The following is a 25,188-nucleotide window of genomic DNA, read 5'->3' as shown; positions in this document are numbered from 1 at the left end:
TAAAATCCGACTAAATTAGTTTGGTTTTGGTTTTGGTTCTGATCAATAACGGGAAAATGCACTAGTACTCTCAATCTATGTCCGAAATACACATTCATACTTTACTAAGGTTCTATTACCCCCTTGAACTTATTTTATAAATAATTTTTTACCTCTTTTCGATCTGCGTGACACTATGATTGAAAAAATTGTCAACACGCATTGGGCCCACAAGATAGCGTCATGTAAGCCGAAAAAGGGTAGAAAATTATTTATAAAACAAGTTCAGGGGGTAATAGGAGCTTAGTATAGTACAAGTGTGTATCTGAGATTTCGGACTTAGTTAGGGCGATACTTATGCATTTTCCCATCAATAATCGATCTTTACTTTCAAGGATTTTCATGTATATCAAAGAGGATTATTTTGTATTTTTCCAAATATTAGTACGTCCCATTTTAGGCGGCACTTTTCGGATTTCAAGATTCAAACAAGGCTATGTCTGATCGTAAATTTTTCGTAGATCTTTTAAACATTTTAAATTATCAATTATTATGATTGATTTATAATACTTTTTACATAATTTACAAATATATAAATTTTAATTTCAAAAGAATAATGAAGATTCCATTATTTGACTGTCCTCGAATCAAAATTATTTCATATGATTCTATTTGTATTCTCCAACAAAGATTTACTTTAAAATGTGTACATCGTTTTACTCTCATAAATTTTAATTGTTTCGTCTCTCACCTTGTTCCAAAATATATTATACCATGATAAAAATAATTTAATAAATGAGAAAATCTTATCTTGATTTTGTTTTTTTCTCTAATAATTTGTAAAATCATATCTTTAGAGCAAAATCTCTATTGATCTTTTCAATGAACAAAATCATGAGTCTAGTAGATAAAATGCCAAAGAAAATAATCTCATACAGATAATACCCGTATAATTAGGAGATTTGGTATTGATTAATAGCTAATAAAATATTACAATCAACAAAATATAATATATAGTTTCCCACAGAGTCCAAATTCCAATGTGTTAGAAAATAACAAAAATCAACCATAATTGTTTAAAGAAAAAAAAAAAGATCTTTCATGGCTTATGATTACAAATTTATAATTAGAAGTTCTTATATTAGTCATATGCTATAATAATATTAAGAAAAATTACATAAATTAATACATTTTAAAAAATAATTACTGATTTTAGCGATATTTTTTATTTATTACCATTTATAGCAATATTGTAATAAATCTGTAATATGTATTAAAAGTGAATTATATATGCAATATATATGAATTATAATTATTTTTTGAAATATATCATGTTTGTTTGGTAAAAAACTGTCACATTGTATTATAATTGTATTAAAATGTGTGATAAATGCATTATTCATCATTAAAATTTGTATTATATGTGAATAATAAATTTGTCTTTGTAATATGTATTAAACTTGTATTATAAATGAATTAAAAGTGATCAAGTGAAAAAAAAATATTGTTGCTATAAATGGTAAATATCTTTTTATCATAGTATATTCAGGTAAGTCTCCCATAATATTTCAACAAAATTTTGTTTGAAAGCTGATTTTATGTTATGTGTTTTTATAACGTTATTTTGTTATAATAGTTAAAATTTGGACAAATAACTTCATTATAAATAGATTTAATTATATTTAATTATATAAAAATTATGATGAAAAAAAAAAAGAGTGAAAAAGATGAATATTGCAATGTATCTGGTCTTCTAAATGTCTTAATTCAACAAATCCATTTGACTACATACTATTATATGCATGATTTTCCTCAAAATTAATTGTTTTATTCTATGTAGATTCTATTTATTCCAACACCTTCACTATTATTTTTTTTCTTTATAAAAATCAATATTTAATTAGGCCTTAATTAATGAGGAATATCACGATTCACGATTGATTATATCTTAAATATTATATTCCTAGTATAATTTTTATTGCCTCTTTGACTGCTCGTCTGAATATCTTGCTTGAAAATTGAAGTGTATATATTTATAAATATTTTATTTGTTCGATATTGGTATTAGAGTTTAATTAATTTAGATTTATATTAGCTAGGGGCTCATTCGTGGACAGTGGCGGAGCTATAATTTTGATTAAGGGGTGTCAAAATATAAAGAAGTAAGACTGCATAGAAGTCAAGGAATGTCAATATGTAATATATAAACATAAGAAAAATATTTTTACTCTAGCTACACAGTGTAATTTTTCAATGAAGCGGTGTCGATCAACAACCCTCAACTACATGTGGCTCGGCCACTGTTCGTGGGGAAGCGTTTCTTTTTCCAGGGATTTTTCATATCTAGGGATCAAATTAAGTGAGGATCAACAACTTCATCGACTGCACTACATCTTTTTAAGGTAATGTATGCTCGCTAGTTATGTTAAGTGAGTTGTTATTTGATAGGTTTATTTATAGTTTAAAAAATTGAATTTTTCAAAGTTCAAGAAAATTATCAGGACATTTTTTCTTCTTCTTCGTATTCACCCTTTTTTAAATAAGGTTTGTAACTATTTTACAATTTCTAAAAGGATAATAGTTGAGAATAATCATAAATATAATAGTGGAAAGTAGTCTTTAATTTATATGCTTATATATTTTTCTTAAGAGGTGTGACAAACCTCAATAATTCACTTCCTAGGGACTAAAAGAAATATATTATATCCTACGATTTATCCGGTAAATAGTGGAACGAAATGGAACTGAGTATCTGTCTCAATAATTTCAATCCGATTCATTCCGATATCGATCAATAAATTGATCAACTCGTCACGTTTCGATCCGATATCGATTCATTTTGGTCTGCTGATCCAGTTCCGATCCGTTGTCCAATCTTACCAAATATCAAATAAATCCTAGCTAACCAAAGGTCACAATAGATTCATCCTTCAAAATAATAAACTATACTATTCTTGTAATAAATTTTGTGCGGAATAAATTTAAATTAATCGAATCGGCGTAGAGTTATATCAAACTAAAAATATATGAAAACCTACAATAAATTTGATGAAAGTTAACTGTATATAATATTAGAGCCCATGTGGACCCAAAAAATAAAATAATTGTGCATTAGGCATAGAAAGCCCTACATGTCATGTAATATTCAATGTATAGTCATTCTCCACCAGTGTGATTCCTTCTTTAATTTCGTATTCCCTTTCACACCTCCACCTAAATATAAATGCGGATTCAGAACGAGTTCAATAAAAATTCAATTAAATTAATTTATAGTTTCAGTTTAATCTGTTTATATATTAATTGTATAATTTGTATTTGTATAAAGCGAGAAAGAGAGAAAGATAGAAGAAAATTGGAGAGGGAAAAATCGTATTTGTATAATATAGGACGAAAATATATGTATTTATATTTGTATATAGAATTTTATGTCGCTTTATACAAACACAAACGCAATGTACACATTTGTGTTTGCATAAAGTGAAAGAGGTGAGTGAGAGTGGCGAGCAAGATTTGGGAAAGGAGAACGAAAGTATATGTAAACATACAATTTTCTCTCGCTTTATACAAATACAAACACATTTTACACATTTGTATTTAAATAAAAGCGAGAGAGGTCAGCGAGACTGCCTAACGAGATTCACCAAGGAGAGACACAAAATAGCAACAATTTACTACAGATACAAATAAATCAAACTACAATTATAAACATTTAACTTAAATTAATAATTTACTATTATATATAGTTTTCCCTTAAATAAAACATAATTTCATACATAAAATAGTATTTGAATTTACACATGCACGGTCCTAAAAAAAACGATTATACTTCAAAGAAAATGTAATGTAGTTAGTCTTTTATTCTCATCTAACATTTTATATATATATAATATATATAATTTGTATCATTTTATATAATTTTATAAATGAATCACAAAACATAAAAGACACATAATGACTAAAAGCTGCAACATTATGTCTATTTGTCAACATTTAATAAATTCTTCGCAATTATTTCCACGAGCATATAAAATCTGTAGTTTGTTTTTAAAAAAAGAGATTTATAATAATTTGGTACGTAGAAAAAGATCACGAAATTTAAAATAGGAATAAGATTTTTTATTTTATTCATGGCTATTTTATAAAATTTGTGTGAGAGTTATATATACACTATACTTTTCGGACTAGTTGATATTCGTGTTTAATAGATATAAATTTATTAAAATTGAATTGTCTAACGAGAACAATGCTTTGTCTGCTGTGCAGTATAATGAGACTGTTTACCCTTAATCAATATCTCGAGTTTGAATTTTGGATAGTATGAAAATTTTTTTGTTGGAAGTGGGACCTATATAGTGCACGATTTGATTTTAGTTGGATTTCACTATGAACATCGTACAACGAATGACAAAATATATATTCTAACAAGCTCTCCCATCCCATTGCCATTCCACTCCGGTAGCAGCACTACATAGAACGAATAATGATCAGTTGAATATCTTTCATCAAAATAGTAACATTTTCGTAAAAGAATAACTTTCTTAATTTCTATAGTTAGTATACATATTAAAGAGTATCGTTATTAGGTGGAAAAAAAAAAACAAGCATACACCGTTAAGTGAATTTATCAACAAAAGTTAAACTTGATGATGATAATTTTATATTATATTATTTTATACACATAAGTAACACATATTTGGTACGTATATTCCAATGCATGAACATAGACACAATATATAGAGATGAAATAAACTTTACGTGAAGTACTAGTTTTATTATATAGCTAATAAGTTGAAATCGATCATATGATTTGTTACGTTTTATTTGCCTTAAATTTCTTACCATAAATAGGTTTTCCTTTTAGGAAGAAAAGGTTTTGGATTGACTATCCTTTTCTTGTAGGAAAAGGTTTAGGACTCTATAAATAGAGGAATGTTCCTTCTAACTTAATCAGCATTCACAATGTAGTCTTAAGGGCTTTGAGAGTTTTGATTATTGGGAGAATTTATGGGTCACAAGCTTGATACGTTATCACTTGTGTGAACCTCCCATGTATTCTGAGTGAATTTGATTTAGGTTGTTTCCCTCTGTATTTTGTACTCTCATATTTATAGTGGATTGCTCATCCCCTTTGTGGATGTAGATCGATTGACCGAACCACGTTAAATCTCTGTGTCTTTTAGTATATTTCTCGTTATCTTCTTACTCGTGGTCTTTTGAGGTTTGCTTTGCTATCTTCTACATTTGCACCTGCTTGTTTCCGGTCCTAACAAGTGGTATCAGAGCCAGATTCAATGACGGAGTCAGGTTCAATGGTTCGATAATCGATGATTGAACCAGGTTAGAAAGAGGTGTTCATCTTGACGGGTGTAGTTCTAGCCGCAACCTTTTTGACAGTAATGAAGATTTTGTTGGAGAAATTGTTTCAGAGAGGTTCTTTATGTTGAGACATAAATTTTGCAAAGGAGATTATGGAGAGGAGAAACAAGTTGTTGAAGATTAAGTAAAGAAGGTGGACAAATTTATTTTGTCAGAAATTCAGGCCAAGATATCTCGAGTTTGAATCCTGGATAGTATGAAAAAAATTCTATTGAAAGGGGGACCTATATAATGCGCGATTTAATTTTAGTTAGATTTCAATATAAACATCATACAACGAATGACAAAATATATATTCTAACAAGTTCTCCCATCCCATTGCCATTCTACTCTGGTAGCGGCACCACATAAAACGAATAATGATCAGTTGAATATCTTTTATCAAAATAATAATATTTTACGTAAAAGAAAAACTTTCTTAATTTCTATATATAGTATACATATTAAAGAGTATCGTTATTAGCTGGAAAAAAAAAAAAACAAGCATACACCGTTAAGTGAATTCATCAACAAAAGTTAAACTTGATGATGATAATCTTATATTATATTATTTTTTATACAAATAAGTAACACGTATTTGGTACGTCTATTACAATGCATGAACATAGACACAATATATAGAAGATGAAATAAACTTTACGTGAAGTACTAGTTTTATTATACAACTAATAAGTTGAAATCGATCGTATGATTATCAACAAATATGATGTAATAAATTAGTTTTATATTATCTTTTTAATAGTTAAAAAATTAAAAAAAATCATTTAAAATTGTTATTTTTAAAATTTAAATCAGTAATATTGAAATTCTAACTTCGTCTTTAATAGCTGCTGACAAAGTCTTTCTAATCAATTCTAAATTTACAAATAAATTAGGTGAGAAATTTTTAGATATGGATATCTTCAATTGTTTTCTAGTAGATGTATATAGACACAAATTTTGAAAATAGAATTCAAAAGTCTTTTTCTAAATCCAAAAGAGGCTGACATTTCTTTTTTGGTATAAATCTGAATTAATCTAATTAAAGAAAATTCTTTGGAAATGTACTTCATTTTTTATTTGTCATTTCTCTATCGTGTTAGATTTTTGCTTGTTTTGTCTTCCAAGTAACAAATAACTATCTTATGAATTTATTGATATGAGTTCTGATTTAATAGCGAAACTGTTTTATTTTTTATTAGAATCTCAAGTACGAAAAAAAATATTGCTATGAGCCTTTTTTTTTTAACAATGCAAGATTTATTAAAATACAATTAACTCACATGAAGCTATCCTAAAGAAAGAGTTGATTGGAAAATTTTAAAAAAATTATAATATTCGTATAAATAAAGAAAAAAAATTGCCCAAATACAAAGTAAATATATATGGACCCCCACTGATTGAAAAGAAAAAGAGGAATTAATTAGAAAGAAATAAAAATTTGGACAGTTTTGACAAAGTCTTAAATTTTAATTTTGGATCTTTTGTCTTTGCTTTTGAAACATGCAGTGAATTTACCCAAATTAATTGCTTTGTCAAACACCAAATAATAGCAAATTCATTTCATTTGCATTAATGTCCACAATGACTTTGAAAATACTTATTTTCAAGAGCTAATTTAATATCATCAAATCGATTATACGAATTTGTATGTAATAATTATTCACTACAAATAATAAGCGATGGGACTAATATATTAAAATTTCAATTTCTTTTAGAAAAGTCAAATATTATATATGATTAATAACGACAGAGGCAGAACTTTTATTAAGAATCAAAATTTATACATATTTTTAAGGGAAAAGGACAAATATATTCCCCGAACTATAGTAAATGGTATAAGGATACCTTCCGTCATACTTTTTGAGACATTAATGCCCCTGCAGTCCAAAAGGTAGCGCATATATACCATATATATTAACCGATCCTGCACTTATTAAATATCTGATCGACGTATATCATGTATTCCTATTTAGTCTTCTATTAAAGTGAAGGCATATATACTCTAGTTTTTGAAAGGGAGGGCACCAATGTCTCAAAAGTATAACACAGAATATCTACATATCATTTACGATAATTCGGAATGTATTTATTCTCTTTTTCTAATTTTAATCATATTTTTTTATCGAAGAGGTTTCGAATAAACATCTAATCCGAAGTTGGCTCAGCCCTTTGAAAGCTAGTACTATGATATAATGAATTTATATGAAATAAGCTTTAGATTCACCAACAAGATAATTGACTTCGTCAAATATAATGCAAATAATGTGATCATAATGATCAAGTGAAGGACTCTTCACGTATTCTTATAAAGTCATGTCCAAAGTCTAAACAAAATGAAATTGATATTATTAATTTTAATGTCTCCCAATTCACAAGTAATGTTACATTTGGTATATTTAGATAAATGCAATTTAGTCACCTTTAAGTCTCATCAAGAAATTATAAAATATCCAAAAAAAAAAAAAAACTAAGTATGTACAATTAGCAAATTAAAGGTGATGAGTCATAAATTGGGGTTAAATGTGAAAAAGCATATGTTTAAAATTAATTTTAATAAGTACTAGATAAAATTACTAGGTTCAAGTGCCAATATTCTTGGTGTCCTTGGCTTTAATTTCTCTAATTGCATAGAAATTTGTGATTATTTGATTGTCTTCAAATCAAAATTATTTCATTTGATTTGATTTGTATTCTTCAACAAAGATTTCCTTTAAAAATGTACTTCATTTTATTTTGAAAAAAATGTCTGAAATAAATGTATAAGTGGAAAAGTTATTATATATAATGATGTAATATTTATAATGTTTATGTAGACATCTATATATAATATATATTTAAAAAATACTATTTTCTCCGTTTCTTTTTTAGTTGTTCACTTTTGAATTGACACATCTAGTAAGAAAATAATTAATGACGTATTGAGTTTATCATTTTACCCCTGTTAGTTATGAAGTGGATGAAAAGTTTTACATTTTTAAAGTAATTAGTCATTTAATTGAGGGTATAATAGGTAAAAAGAAATTATTCTTTCTTGATTTGTCAAAATGAACAAGTAATTAGAGACAACTATAAAAGGAAAAATGAACAAGTGAAAAAGGGACCGAGGGAATATGAAATATTACAGTTTGTAATAAGTCATGCTCAAAGTTTAAAATTGTTGTAGTAATTTCGATCAAAATTCGAATATATTTCGAATCCTTTTCCTATTTTATTTCCATTAAATTTTATCTTTTTCCACTCTCTCCTTGTTCATAAATATATTATACCACAATATATAAAATCTTCTATTGATTCCTTTTTGGACTAATTAATTATGTGTAAAATCATATCTTAAAAGAGCAAAATCTGCATTAATCTTATCAATGAATAAAATGCCAAAGAAGATAATTTCATACAGATAATACCCGCATAATAAGGAGATTTATTTTGATTTGATTAATTGATAGTACTAATAAAATATTTCAATTAACAAATATAATATTTCCCACACAGTGCTTAGCATCTGGTGCGTGGATTTTTAGGGGTCCCAACATCGGATGAGATTGGCCCTGCTCTGATATCATGTGAAATTTGGTCTTAGGCCTAACTCACACCCCAAAAGCTAGCTCAAAGGGACGAGGATTGTCCAAGTCTTATAAGGAGTCCACACATCTTATTGATCACCGATATGGGACTTTTTGTCATTCTTTAACAATTATTTTGCTACATCAATTAAAAAATATTGTCACTATGGAAAAAAATTGATTTGTTAGAGGTCAAATATTCTAATCAAGTTTTAAGTATAGTCAAAGTTGGTTAAGTATGATTTGAATCCAGTTGGAACAAGATACAATCTTTACAATCTCGATAATAGATATGACAAGGTGATTTTAATTTATTTTTAAAACATTATTATAGAATTTTAATTTATTTTTGTTTATTTAGTGAATATTTTATGGACCAAATTTCTTTAATTATGATCTAAATTCGTAAGGTATAAGTTTAGAGATATTTTTGCTTTGTTTAGAATAAGTTTTGTATAAATAAGTAGTCACTTATATATTACGTACTTTGTATGTTCTGAAACTGAACTTATGTCTCTATTGACATAAATTTTATCGAAATTAAATTATGTTTAGTAATACATACCGTGTGAGTTCTAAATATTGTATTTTTATCAACTTGCGTTATGTTATGGTAAGAAAATATGAATTTATATCTTGTTATTCTATTTTTTATTATATTTTTATGTCATAAATATTTTCGATCCTTTTTAAAAATTAGAAGACCCCAAATTTAAGGGACAAAAATTACGAAGAGGGAATTTCATAACATACATTGGAATTATGTAATGAAGCGACGGTCTCGTCTCTCTTCTCCTCTCTCGCTCGCCTTTCTCTTGTTTTAAATCAAAATACAATACATCTCGCTTGCTATATAAGAGGTTTAAGACAGTAATGATGTATTCAGTGTATCTGGTATCAATATATATTGGTATATTCATCAAACAAGTCAGTGTATCGTCTACGATGTATCCGATGTATTTGTACATAAGTATGATATCAAACATGCACTAATATGATGTATTCAGTGTTTTCTACGCATAAATGCATACTTAAAAATAAGAAAATATAGTTATTCAAATGCATGTATATGTGCATAGATATATACCATCTCCAATAATGAATTAAATTAGTTTCATAATCCTTTTTTTTTTAGTTTAGTATGTAAATATTTTTCCAATTAAGAACCACCCCAAAATTAGAGGCATTGGTGCAAATGACACATTTGCCTATTGATTAACACTTTAATTTGACAGCCCATTTTTTTTTTATCATGCTAAAGTATTATTGACAACTAGTGAGTGAGATGGCTTCAAAATGTTTATCTACTTAATTAATCACTTTTAAATTTAACAAACACAAGTTGATTTATTTTTAACATAATTTGAATTACATAAGCTTATTCCTCACTAAATATTTAAAAAGGACAACTTTGTTGTTGGTTGTTCTTACAAGTGGACATTATTGGAGTTTTGGAATAAAAAATAATAATTTCAAAATCTATGGTCTCAACCACATGACATTTCTATGATACATATAAAAATATAAAATATCATTATTAAGATTAAAATATGAAATTTATAATTAGATTATTTTTTATGCTGATTAAATGTGAAATTCTAATTCGAAATTATAACAATTTCAACTTCGAGAATTAAAAAAAAAAACTAGATAAAAATACACTTTAAATTTCGTTTTAGCAGATTTTATGCAAGTACATATAATATAAATTTAAATTAATCGAATTAATCCCTAAATAAATATCGAAATACGATGTTATTACAAAAACTTAAAATATATTAAAGCCCATATCCAAGACCTAGAGAAGGATAAATGTGAGGATGTCATGGAGAGCCCTACATAACATCCCTTTGCCAAGTAGCAATTACATAATTCAATGAACATAACTCCCACCACCCTTAGGATTCGTTCGGTATCAGGGATAAAGAATAATTTTATTATTTATTTAATACGAATAACTTTTTTTTTTAATTAGTTATTATAAGATTAATATTATTTATTTCATATTAAAGTGAAATAATGATTCTGAAATTATTAATTCTGGGTTAATTTGTTCACTAACCAAATAAGTTCTAGAGTACATTTTTTCTTGATATAATATAGAGCTAGGGGTCAAAACACACCTAAAGTGATTTTGATTTTTGAATTTTATTACTAAACTATTAAATATCGGAGTGTTTTATATAAATTATTATCAAATATTTATGAGAAAACCTACCTCAACTATTAATTGATGTTCACTTTTCCAATGCCAAGTACCAATTACACAATTCAATGTACAAACCCCCACCATCCTTAGGAGTTGTTCTATATAATAGATAAAAAGGATGAATTTACCACATATTTGATTAGGATAAGATACTTATGGATGAATTAGTTATTTCGAGATTGTAATAATTTTTATTTTATATTGAAATGAGATAAGAATTTTAGGATAATTAATTTGGGGATAACTTGAACTCTCAATCAAACGAGCTCTAAGATATATTTTTCTGTAACATAATATAGGATTTGGGATCAAAGCATGCCTAAAATGTATCGGATTTTAGAATTTTATTGCTAAATTATCGACTATGAATTTCCTACCGAACATATCACTAAATATTTATCAGAATACAAATATAGAATTAGCGGATCCTAATCTTGTTTCATTTCTTTTTCTCATATTTTCAATCCAAACATAAAAGAGGATCTAAAGCAAATTTAATAAATTTGGACATTTAGCTCAAATTATTTATACATCTAATTTAAGAAAAATATTATAAATTAAATTTATATAATAGATTATATTTATATTAAATTCATTTTTTCTGAATTTTAAATTCCGCAACACTAAACATTAGAAACACGAATTTGCATTGAACATCCTTGTAATGCCTATGGGATATTGGACAAAAAATTCATTAGAAAATATTTTAAATAAGTCGATCTTCAACTGAAATGAAATTAACATTTTTTATTAATGTCATTACCAAATTACACATAAGCCGTCTAGCAAAAGGCTTCATTTCGAAAAGATATAATATATATACTCTAATATAAATATAACAAATATGATTGATTCTACTGCTGGAAGTAAATAGAAAAAATAAATGAAATGAATATGGTGTATATTTTCTTTCATTCTCATCTAGTATTATATATATTTAATCATATAATATGTATTATTGGCAACCCCACAAAAGTGAGAACAAAATGAAGTCTTGTTAGTTAAATAAACAAAAGTTGTGATACATTTACTCTTTTATAAATATAATAATCTTTAATTTGCAATAATGTAACTAAATAAATATATTATTTTTGTATATATTTTAAAAGTTTATATATGAAACATATAAATCTTAGAATAAAAGCTTCAACACTATGTCTATTTGTCTCCATCTTTTAATTCTTCCAATTATTTTCACGTGCGTATAGAATCTATAGTTTGTATCACTTTTGATATATATTAGTTGACCTTCTTTGATTTGAAAAGTTGATTAGAAATGTATTTTATTAAATTAGTTTTGCTAATATGATTTTGAAATCTAAGATTTATTACTAGTAGTTTATATAATCATTTATAGTATTATTAAGGATGGTATGAAAAATGATACATGATTCTTTTGATTTACAAAAATTAATTAATAACATAAAACATTTTATTTTTGAAAAAAGGGTCTGATATATCCCTCAACTTTATCATTTGGAGCTGATATATTCCTCGTTATGAAAGTGGCTCATATATGCCCCTACTCATAAACAAATAGCTCACATATACCCTTTTCCTCTAACTGAAGTGAAATAAAGATAATTTTAATCTCACTTTTTATTATTTTTTTCTACAATATATAATCCCATATGAGTAAATTTAATCCTCGTTAAACATATTTTTTTAACTTTTTTTGTTTCAATGACTAATTTAATATTATTATTTTGATAATCAAATTTATTTATGTTTTATTAATATTCTTGTAAAACTTATTGTAGATGACCAAATTTTTTTCTTCGAATTCAAAAATCAAATTACAATATAGACAAAAAAATAGTTTAATTTTTTTTCTTTAAACAAAGGAATGACAGAAAAAAATAAAATAAGAATAAGAAACTCAAATAATTATAATAAAAGAAGTCAAAAAATAATTGTTGTATTAAAAAAATTAAAATATACCTTGAACTTTGATAGAAAAATCATATATATCCCTAAATAATTTTTTTAAAAATAAAAGTAATTAATATAAATTTAAAACTAATTTTTTTAACTTCCGTTAAATGAAAGGTATATGTGAGCCATTTTGTAACGGCAGGGGTATATGTGAGCCGTTTGTATAACGGTAAGGACATATATGAGTCACTTTCATAACGAGGGATATATCAGCTCCAAATAACAAAGTTGAGGGTATATCAGACCCTTTCCCTTTATTTTTTAATATAAAAATTAAGTAAGATAAATGATTAAAACATTTAAGATTTTTAGTGGAAATTATATATACTTCTAAGGAATACGTACATATAAATTAAACAGTATATTTTGAATAACGTGATCTTAAAAATTTATGTTAACACGAAAAACATGTCACAATATAGAATATGAGGATGTGAATTCAAAATTTTGAAATTTTCTTATTCTAATAAAGGCATTTTAACGAATTTTAATAATTACTTCTGATAGCTCCGTCCACGTAACACAAATTAAATTCAAAGATTATTTAGTCAAAGTACTTTTTAGTTAATATTTTCTTAAGGAGCGTACAAAGAGAAATTAATATGACAGATAAAATGATACAAAAACAAAGAAGAAAAGAAGATTTTAATACAAATACTTAATATCTAATAGAAAATAAAAAAAAAATATAGAAGAAAAAGCAAATTAGGATGAATATCCCAACCTAGAAAGATGCATTGAACCAAATGCATTTTTGTGGATAAATTCTAATAAACTATTAAATGAACTATATATAATTAAGTGTATATATGCACCGTTAAGTTAATTCATCTATAAAAGTTAAAAGTTGATGATGATATATATACACAAGTATATGATTTTTCAGTAGGTGTTTTCAAACTTCAAAGTGCATGTACATAGACAAGATAATATTATTGAAAATAAAGTTTAGGCTAAGTGCTACTCCTTTTAGAGTTGTATATATGCTGACAAATTAAAGTTTTCTAACACCTAAATTTATTGTAATCTGACAAAAGCATGAATACATAGTTAAACTTTAATACCTTTATAAAATAAAAATAAAAATTGGAAAACACTTGTATGTATGTCTAAAAGTTTGTTTTTGATTTATATACATTATAAATAAATATAAAAAAAATATTATGTATCATATAATTTTTTCGATAAAAGGTAATTGAGTGACCATCTTATGCTCAATATAAGGCGGAATATGGATGATTAAATTCTCATTAACATATACAATAAGATACAAAGTATAATCAATTAACTGAACTAGCTAATACGCTTTTTGTTGGGTTTTATTTGCCCTAAATTTCTTACCATAAATAGGTTTTCCTTGTAGGAAAAGGTTTTGGATTGACTAATCCTTTTCTTGTGAGAAAAGATTTAGGACTCTATAAATAGAGGCATGTTCCTTCTGACTTAATCAACATTCACAATGTAGTTTTAAGAGTTTTGAGAGTTTTGGTTAGGGAGAAAATTTTTGGGTCACAAGCTTGATACGTTATCACTTGTGTGAACCTCTCATGTATTTCGAGTGAATTGGTTGAGGTTGTTTCTCTCTGTATTTTGTACTCTCATATTTATAGTGGATTGCTCATCTCCTTTGTGGACGTAGATCGATTGATCGAACCACGTTAAATCTTTGTGTCTTTCGGTATATTTCTCGTTGTCTTCTTACTCGTGGTCTTTCGAGGTTTGTATTGCTAGCTTCATTTACACCTGCTTATTTTCGGTCCTAACAAGTGGTATCAGAGCCAGATTCAATAATGGAGTCAGGTTTTGTGGTTCGATAAACGATGATTGAACCAAGTTAGAAAGATGTGTTCAACTTGACGGGGTGTAGATCTAGCCGCAACCTTTTTGACAGTAATGAAGATTTTGTTTGAGAAATTGTTTCAGAGAGGTTCTCTGTGTTGAGACACAAATTTTGCAAAGGAGATTATGGAGAGGAGAAGCAAGTTGTTGAAGATTAAGTAAAGAAGGTGGACAAATTTATTTTGTCAGAAATTCAGGCCAAGGGGGAGATTTGTTGGGTTTTATTTGCCCTAAATTTCATACCATAAATAGGTTTTCCTTGTAGGAAAATGTTTTGGATTGACTAATCCTTTTCTTGTAGGAAAAGGTTTAGGACTCTATAAATAGAGGCATGTTCCTTCTAACTTAATCAACATTCACAATGTAGTCTTAAGGGCTTTGAGAGTTTTGGTTAGAGGGAGAATTTGTGGGTCACAAGCTTGATACGTTATCACTTGTGTGAACCTCCCATGTATTCTGAGTGAATTGGTTGAGGTTGTTTCCCTCTATATTTTGTACTCTCATATTTATAGTGGATTGCTCATCTCCTTTGTAGGCGTAGGTCGATTGACCGAACCACTTTAAATATCTGTGTCTTTTGATATATTTCTCATTGTCTTCTTACTCGTGGTCTTTCGAGGTTTGCTTTGCTACCTTCCGCATTTACACCTGCTTATTTTCGGTCCTAACACTTTTTGAGTTAGACTTAATAGATTTATCAACGTAAGTTAAATATAAACAAAAAATAAAATATAGATATAGACGTTATTATCTTTATTAATGCTTCTAGTGCATGTATGCAAACACGATATAATTCAAAGTTTGACGTGAATTATTACTCATTTTAGACAATAGTATATTCATTCGATTAATATAATATAATATAATATAATATAATATAATATGATATATTTTGTTATTACGTAAAGAAAATGTAGCTTGATACGTGATTTATTTATCCTAAAAGATATACATAATCAAATAGTCCTAACTTTATGTTTTTTACACATACAATCTAAATTTTCGAAATACATTAACAAAAGAGATGTTTATAAGTGTAAAAAACTCGATCATAAAAATTTAGAACATCTATGTACGTCTTAATAAATGTGATTCAATTCATATGAAATATAAGTGTACCCTCTTACGTGTAACTAGCTCAACCTTTAGCTAAAAATAAATATTGTCCAAGATGATATAAGAAAACAAACCGCTCGTATCGTCAATTACGTACGTACGTGGAAAATTATATTATGACTAATGTAGTTTCTGCTTAAAAAATGTTATTTGAGTTTCTAGATTTACAATATAAAAGTTAGGTAAGCAGTGTATAAATGGTACATGTATAGAGACACAAAATTGACAACACATTTTATAAAAATCTCAAACTAAAAAGAAAATTCTATGTATTTTGATTTGTCACTTCTCTATCGTGCCAAATTTTTGCTTGGTTTGTCTTACAAGTAACACTACACACAAGTAGTGCCCACGCTAGCACGGATTTAATATCTGTTATTTTTATCTTATTTTATGTGATATATATAAAATTTAGAGAGTCAATTAAATTTTAATATGATATTTAAATATTTTAAATTGATAATAATTGCAACTTACATTTATCTTAAGTAATATATGTTATAACTTGTCTCAATGTATAGCGCATATAGAATTTCAAGAGTCACTACAATAAAAATGATGACCATTAGCGGCATTTAGTTCTTAATTACCGCTAAATATGTATTTTAACTAATGCCGGTAAAAACTTTAGCCCTCTTTATTCGTATTAGCATTTAATGCCACTAAAAGTTATTTTTCTTATAGTGAGTCAACCAAATATTGTTAATTATTGAGATTGGCAATTTTATCATGTAATTTCCAAATTAAATAATATTGTACATTTTGTCTTATTTTATCACGTGACACACATAGATTAATTTTATGAATCAACTGAACAACAAACACTCAAATTATTTATATATTTTTTTTAAAAAAACTTTTGGGTTGTCAATTATCATGATCTATTATATTTTTAACGCAACTTTTAATATATAAAAAAATTAACAAACAAAACAAATTAAAATGAAAAAATATATAATTAACGATGTCCATCAAACATATCAACCATGACCTGCCTGATTGTCCCCTCTTATATATTAGTAGGGGAAATGACTGTGGAGTAAGAGGAGACAAGATTTAATTAATTTTAAAAGAAAAAATAATCCGTTCAATTCGTTTAAATTTATGAATCGAATTATAATCAATTTGTTGGTGAAATTATTTCGATTGGGTGAACTCAAAATTAGCTAAAAGAAATATTGTTAGATTAAAATGAGTTACATCATCGAATTCAACTTAATTGAACCTCATCATACACAATCAAATATGAAAATGAAAATTATGTAAGTATTTAATAACGACAATTATAAGAATTTAAAAAAAAAAGAGTCTTAAGTCAATTATCACTTCACTAATAAAAATAGTAAGAGTATGTAGTAATACCTTTAATCCTCTTTGCTATGAATCTTCACAAAATTAAAACTCAATTAAATCATTCAAAATCAATGTATCATTTATTTATTTATTTATTATTATTATTGTTATTATTATTATTATGATTATCATCATCATTTCATATATGAAATTAATATAATTGTACAATGAACTAAATATGACATATCATATATAAATCATCATTTCATATATGAAAATTATGTAAATATTTAATAAGGACAACTATAAGAATTTTTTTTAAAAGAAAATACTTAAGTCAATTAACACTTCACTAATAAAAATAGTATGTAGTAATTAATACCTTTAATCCACTCTGCTATGAATCTTCACAAATTTAATGAATTATTAAACTTAATTAAATCATTCAATATCAATGTATCATTTATTTATTTTATTATTATTATTATTATTATTATTATTATTATATATGAAATTAATATAATTTTACAATGAACTAAATATGACATATCATATATAAATCATACAAATGCATGTTACTTGCACAATGTTTAATTTAATATTAATACAAATCATGTCTTGTTTAGACAATTCGACATGAAACCTTATGTTTTGCCTAATGACAAACAAAATAATATAATTGTTTCTCCTTCCCATATTGCCGACATATATTATATTCCTTTTTTTAAAAATTAAACTACAATTAATTCACATTAAGATATACAAAAGAATAGTTAATTACAAAAATTCAAAAGAATATCTTGGAGGTAAATAGAGTGAGACGAGAATTATAATTTTAGGGGTAGATTGATATAATGAACAAGCATAAATATTTCTGAAGTAAAAGTTTAATTATTATTATCTTATCTTTTATTTAGTTATTGATTTTGAAATAAATTATATCGAGATTAGAAATTAGTATTGAGATGAGTTCATATTACTATGAGATGATGAAAAAATATTATTAAGATTATTTTGGGATAAAGATGAAAATGACAAAAATAACATTGAGATTTCTCAATTTTCTTTATACTAAATAAAGTGGAATAGTGAAAGGTATTTTTTAAAAATAAATAATTGCATATAACTTATAAGTTATATAATGTATTATTTTAGTATAATTACATATTTGTAAAAACTTTTGAAGCGATATATATTTGAATTAATGGTATCAATATAATAATCTTACTAGTTTAGGAGTTAATTATTTAAATTTATATTGATTTGTAATGTTACGAGTTTTATCAAATTTACACTTTAGACACATGTCTCTAACACATTCAGATACATCCAAATACATGTATCTCTAATACATGATTCAGCATATACTATATGGTCTTTATATCTAGTGTGTTTCATATATATCTAAAATATTAGGTACATTCTGAAATACAGGTACATAGAAAGAGAGGTGAGTGAGAGAAGAGAGACACGAGCCTGATAAGAAAGAGATGAACGAGAGAGTCAAATACACGTAAATCAACTTAGATACAATGTATCTGAATTGCACATGAGTTTAACCTTATATATCCTAAATAAATTTATCTGAATACATCAAATATATATACATATCCGAATTCTTTTAATATTCATAATATTGAAATTCAGGCAAAAAAAAAATTATTTATTCTTAACATACCATATAAATAAAAAGTAAATGGGAAGGTTAAAAATGTCATCAAAAGTCAAAGAAATTTTGAAAAATCAAAAGACATAAAAACAAATTATACACAAAGGTTGACTATTGTTGCTAAATATTGTCACTTGTGTTGGAGAAAAAAATCAAATAGAATTTCTAACAAATTGCCAAAAAAAAAAAAAGTTCATTTAACAGGGACATATACATAGAACCAATATTAATTAAATTCTGACATTTATTATTTTAATTCATGCAACTATACTTTCCTTTTTAACTTTTGGTAGAGTCAGTGCACTGTATTTGTTTATTTAAAATTATTATTTTAAATCATAGTTTTCATAAGTCATAACCATAGCAATCATGTTGAAGTGGATGTTAATAAATAAGTAAAAAATAATTATAAATACTTCTTTTTATAATAATAAAAACAAAAAATCAAACTTAAAAAAAATAAAGAGATAGAAACTTCACCATACATCAAGAATAGGTCAAAGATAATTCTCTTTAAATCCCTTTTTAATTTACAATTATCTTTCAATTTTACAACCAAAAATTGGTGAAATATTGACTTTTTTGTAAAATCATTAGTTATACTTCATTATTATTATATATATTATTATTATTTATTCAAAATATTACATAACTTAATACTAATTAAGAATTTTCTGTCATATATATATATATATATATATATATATATATATATATATATATATATATATATATATATATATATATATATATATATATATATTGATAAATATACACTTAAATACATAAACTTTAACTATAAAATACACTAAAAAATTAAATACAATATATTTAAAATAAATTTTATTTAATTTTAACTCGTACAATATTAAAGCAAAAGATCCAAAAATATTTAAAAAATTATTTTGTGCCTCATGCAACAATTGGCTAAATAGTTGGTGGATCTAAACCTTTAAACTATTAAAGTCATATAATTTGAAACCACACACTCCTAAAAGACATAATAATATATCAAACTTATTATCAATTTTGTGAGACACTAAATAAAATATTTCAAAACCTTCCCATAGAAATTAAATTTCAGTAGGATCCTTTTTTTTTTTTTAAATCTAGAGTGTGTTTGGTACGAAAGAAAAGATTTTTTCAATTTTCTCATGTTTGGTTGAGACAAGTTTCAGAAAATGTTTTTCAAATCAACTCATTTTTCTCAAAATTAAGGAAAATGATTTTCCTTAAAAAATTAAGGAAAATATTTTTCAAAACTCTCCTCTAATTTCAAATTACATTTTTTTTTAGAAAAACATCAATTTTAAAAAAAAAATTCGGTTTCAAAATTTTATTTTTTCACCCGATCCCTGACCCCCCCCCCCCAACCCACTAACGCACACCCCCAACCCCAACCCCTCACGAAAAGATTAATTTTGTTTTTTAAAAAATATTTTCAACTTTAAATTTTTATTTTTAAACTCCTATCCCCATCCCGCCAGCCCCCTACCCACCCCTACCACCCCCCTTCCAAAAAATTTCTTTTTGTTTTTTTAAGTTATTATCTAGTTCAAATTTTTTTTTCACTCCTACCCCTCCCTGCCTCCACTCCAAAAAAATAATTTTGTTTTTAAAAAATATTTTTATCTTCATAAATAATTTTCTACTATAGTAAAAATAAAAGATGTCTCTTTAAAATATTTTTCATTCATAAATTAAACACTAAAAATTATTTCCATTTTTTTTATACTTGCCAACTAAACAAAACATGAAAAAATAAGTCCAAAATTTACTCGTTTCAGTTGCTTGGTGTTGAGAATTACACTTTGTGGAGTCGATCTATTAAGATAGCTTTACTAGGAAGAAATAAGATGGGTTTGATTGATGGAACTGCTAGAAAGGAGATGTTTGGTAAGGAAATATGGGGGCAATGGGAAAGAGTGAATGCTATTGTGTTATCATGGTTAATGAATTCTGTATCCAAGAGTTTACTAAGTGGCATTGCATTTGCTTCTACTGCTTTTGATGTTTGGACTGATCTAAAAGAAAGATTTGATAGAGTAGATGGTTCTAGAACTTGTAGTCTACACAAAGATATTACTTCACTGCAGCAGGGTATTGTTTCTGTTTCTGTGTATTATACAAAGCTGAAAAGCCTGTGGGATGAGTTTGAGGTGTTGGTGCCATCTCCTTGTTGTAACTGTGAAATATTCAAAGGCTTTTGTTGCTCATATGAATAGGCAGAAGTTATACCAGTTTCTAATGGGTTTAAATGACTCCTATCATCAAGCAAGGAGTCAAATCTTGATGATGGATCCATTACCATCAATTAACTATGCCTATGCTATGATAGTTGGTGATGAGAGTCAAAAGGCTGTAGTAAGTGGTGTTAATAGTATTTCAGCTGCATTGGAGTCAGTTGCTCTATATTCTAAAGCAAGTAGCAGCTCCAATGTAAGTCAGAAATTGAAAAGAAACACATTGTTGATATGTGACTTTTGCAAATGTAAGGGTCACAACAAAGAATTTTGTTACAAGATTGTAGGCTACCCACCTGATTTTAAGTCCAAAAGGAAAGTGCAAGGAACTTCTCCTACATATGGTAATACTGGTAGTCCAAAATACATGTATCTCTAATACATGATATCAAAAATTTTGGTGTAATTTGCTCAACATATACTATATAGTCTTTATATCTAGTGTGTTTCATATATATCTAAAATATTAGATACATTCTGAAATACAGATACATAGAAAGAGAGGTGAGTGAGAGAAGAGAGACACGAGCCTGATAAGAAAGAGACGAACGAGAGAGTCAAATACACGTAAATCAACTTAGATACAATGTATCTGAATTGCACATGATTTTAACCTTATATATCCTAAATAAATTTATCTGAATACATCAAATATATATACATATCCGAATTCTTTTAATATTCATAATATTGAAATTCAGGCAAAAAAAAAACTATTTATTCTTAACGTACCATATAAATAAAAAGTAAATGGGAAGGTTAAAAATGTCATCAAAAGTCAAAGAAATTTTGAAAAATCAAAAGACATAAAAACAAATTATACACATAGGTTGACTATTGTTGCTAAATATTGTCACTTGTGTTGGAGAAAAAAATCAAATAGAATTTCTAACAAATTGCCCAAAAAAAAAAAAAGTTCATTTAACAGGGACATATACATAGAACCAATATTAATTAAATTCTGACATTTATTATTTTAATTCATGCAACTATACTTTCCTTTTTAACTTTTGGTAGAGTCAGTGCACTGTATTTGTTTATTTAAAATTATTATTTTAAATCATAGTTTTCATAAGTCATAACCATAGCAATCATGTTGAAGTGGATGTTAATAAATAAGTAAAAAATAATTATAAATACTTCTTTTTATAATAATAAAAACAAAAAATCAAACCTAAAAAAAATAAAGAGATAGAAACTTCACCATACATCAAGAATAGGTCAAAGATAATTCTCTTTAAATCCCTTTTTAATTTACAATTATCTTTCAATTTTACAACCAAAAATTGGTGAAATATTGACTTTTTTGTAAAATCATTAGTTATACTTCATTATTATTATATATTATTATTATTTATTCAAAATATTACATAACTTAATACTAATTAAGAATTTTCTGTCATATATATATATATATATATATATATATATATATATATATATATATATATATATATATATATATATATATATATATATATATATATATATATATATATATATATATATATATATGTAACGACCTGTTTAGTCGTTTTGAGCAGCAGATTTTATTTCTGGAAAAACAGGCTGAGGCAACGGACCCCACGACGGACCGTCATGGGCACGATGGACCGTCGCAGGGTCTCGTTTCAAAACACTTAGAAAATATGAGATTGGGTACTAAAAAATCGACTCTCTGAACTTCGTAAAGGAATGGCAGGACGGACCGTCACAGGTGTGACGGACCGTCACAGACCCTTGGTGGAAATTTGGGTCTATGAACTATGCGACGGACAGCAGGAAAGACCGTCGCAGGCGCGACGGCCCGTCACGGGCTACGCAATCCCAGTTCGGGTCGGATTTCTTTATACGTTTTAAGGGACGTTTTTGACTATTCCTGCTTTAATTATAAAGTTAGTGGGTTAATGTTAATAAGCCTAATTACTTGGGGGTTAAAAGAGGTAACCTTAAGTTAATTAGTGGGTTATTATTGCCATCTTTTATTCTTAATTATATACTAATTAGGGTAAAAGAAAGAGGGTTTGAATAAGAAAAATAAGAAAGAACAAAGAGAGACAGAAAAAGAAAGAGAACGAGTAGAGAGAGAGAGAAACGAAGAGGATAGCAAGGATTCTGAGAAGATAGCTTGTTGATCGCAATTCTTCGGTGGAGGTAGGTTATGGTTTTCATGCTATTCGTAGTAAACTCTTAATAGTGAATGATATGTGTTAGTAGTATTGTAAACCCTTCTCTATGCTTGATTGCATGCTTGCATGAATGATGTGATTATGTAATTATGATATAATAAGCATGATGAAGCTATTGAATCCTGAATCTTGAAAAGAAACCCTAATCTACTTTGTTAATGATGATGCCTTGGTATAAAAGAAGGCTTGATGAACGAAAGTAGTGAGATTAGGGGATCGGGTGCCACGTTCCGGTACCAGGATAGTATATGAGGATCGGAGTGTCACGTTCCGACACCAGGATAGTATATGGATCGGGTGCCACGTTCCGGTACCAGGATAGAATATGAGGATCGGAGTGTCACGTTCCGACAGCAGGATAGTATATGGATCGGGTGCCACGTTCCGGTACCAGGATAGAATATGAGGATCGGAGTGTCACGTTCCGACACCAGAATAGTATATGGATCGGGTGTCACGTTCCGACACCAGGATAGTATATGGATCGGGTGCCACGTTCCGGTACCAGGATAGAATATGGATCGGGTGTCACGTTCCGACACCAGGATAGAATGAGGATCGGAGTGTCACGTTCCGACACCAGGATAGTATATGAGGAGCGGAGTGTCACGTACCGACACGAGGGGAATAAAGATAATGAATCTTGAAAGATGATAATATATTCAAATCTAATGAACCTAATTCCCAAATGAGTATGATGAGGAGGCGTGAGTCCTCATTGATGTGCTTGGTGTTGTAACCAAGGGTTATGGTAACTGTAAATGCTGCATGCTAAGGATATTAGTTGATTTTATAATATTGCTTAGTATATACTGTTTTCTATTTTGAGTTGGCCGATGATATCTACTCAGTACCCGTGTTTTGTACTGACCCCTACTTTTATGTTTTCTTCTTGTTTATTTGTGGAGGGCAGCAAACGTGCCGTCGTCTTCGACTCAACAGTAATTCAAGTTAGTCTTACTACATCGGAAATTCAGGGTGAGCTAATGCTTCTAGCTTGGACTGGATCTTCTTCTTCAAGTCTTGATGCCTTGAACTTCCGGCATGGACTAGCTTCTTATGTATTTTTAGCTTTTAGAATACTCTTAGTTTAGTCATTTGATCATAGATGTTCTTGTGGTGATGACTTCCAGATTTTGGGGATAATAATAGTTATTGATTTTATTAATGGGTTAAGTCTTCCGCATTACTTTCTGTTGATATTATATTGAAATGTTAAGGTTTAGATTGGTCGGTTCGCTCACATAGGAGGGTAAAATGTGGGTGCCAGTCGCGGCCCGATTTGGGTCGTGACAAACTTGGTATCAGAGCATTAGGTTCGTTGGTCTCATCACACAAGAACGAGTCTAGTAGAGTCTTAAGGAACGGTAGGGGGGCGCCTTTACTTTTCTTTAAGAAGCTATAAGACTTTAGGAAAATTCCATTCTTTCATTCTTTCTTTCGTGCTATTACTTGGGTCCAATTGGTATCTAGGTGATACAAATTGGTATCTGACCATCTTCACTCTATTTCGCAGATGGTTAGAACTAGAGCAACAACCGCGCCAGCACCAGCACCGGCGGGACAAGGTGCGTCTGAACCAGCCACTGGGGCTGTAGCCAGAGGAATAATAGCGGCAAGAGGCCGTGGGAGAGGTCGTGAGAGGACGTCCTCTAGAGGTAGAGGACGAGCACCTAGCCCATCTGATACTAGGGCAGTGACTCCTCCACCGACTGAAGAGGTAGTGAGAGAGGGTGAGGAAGGTGAAACTGAACAAGTACAGAATGAGGGATTGCCTCCCCAACCTACCCCAGAC

At 27.7% G+C, this 25,188-nt stretch overlaps 1 protein-coding gene across 1 annotated transcript; it reads left to right on the top strand.

Moving 5' to 3' along the window:
* The first annotated feature begins 20,817 nt into the window (after positions 1-20,817).
* On the top strand, positions 20,818-21,583 carry LOC138337176 (uncharacterized). Its single transcript, XM_069286802.1, has 3 exons — positions 20,818-21,120; positions 21,164-21,400; positions 21,458-21,583. The coding sequence occupies exons 1-3, from the start codon at positions 20,818-20,820 to the stop codon at positions 21,581-21,583; spliced, it is 666 nt and encodes a 221-aa protein (XP_069142903.1).
* Positions 21,584-25,188: the final 3,605 nt, after the last annotated feature.

The sequence above is a fragment of the Solanum lycopersicum genome, chromosome 7, assembly GCF_036512215.1.
Source record: "Solanum lycopersicum chromosome 7, SLM_r2.1".
Taxonomy (NCBI): domain Eukaryota; kingdom Viridiplantae; phylum Streptophyta; class Magnoliopsida; order Solanales; family Solanaceae; genus Solanum; species Solanum lycopersicum.
This window is presented reverse-complemented; position numbering and strand designations above follow the sequence as displayed.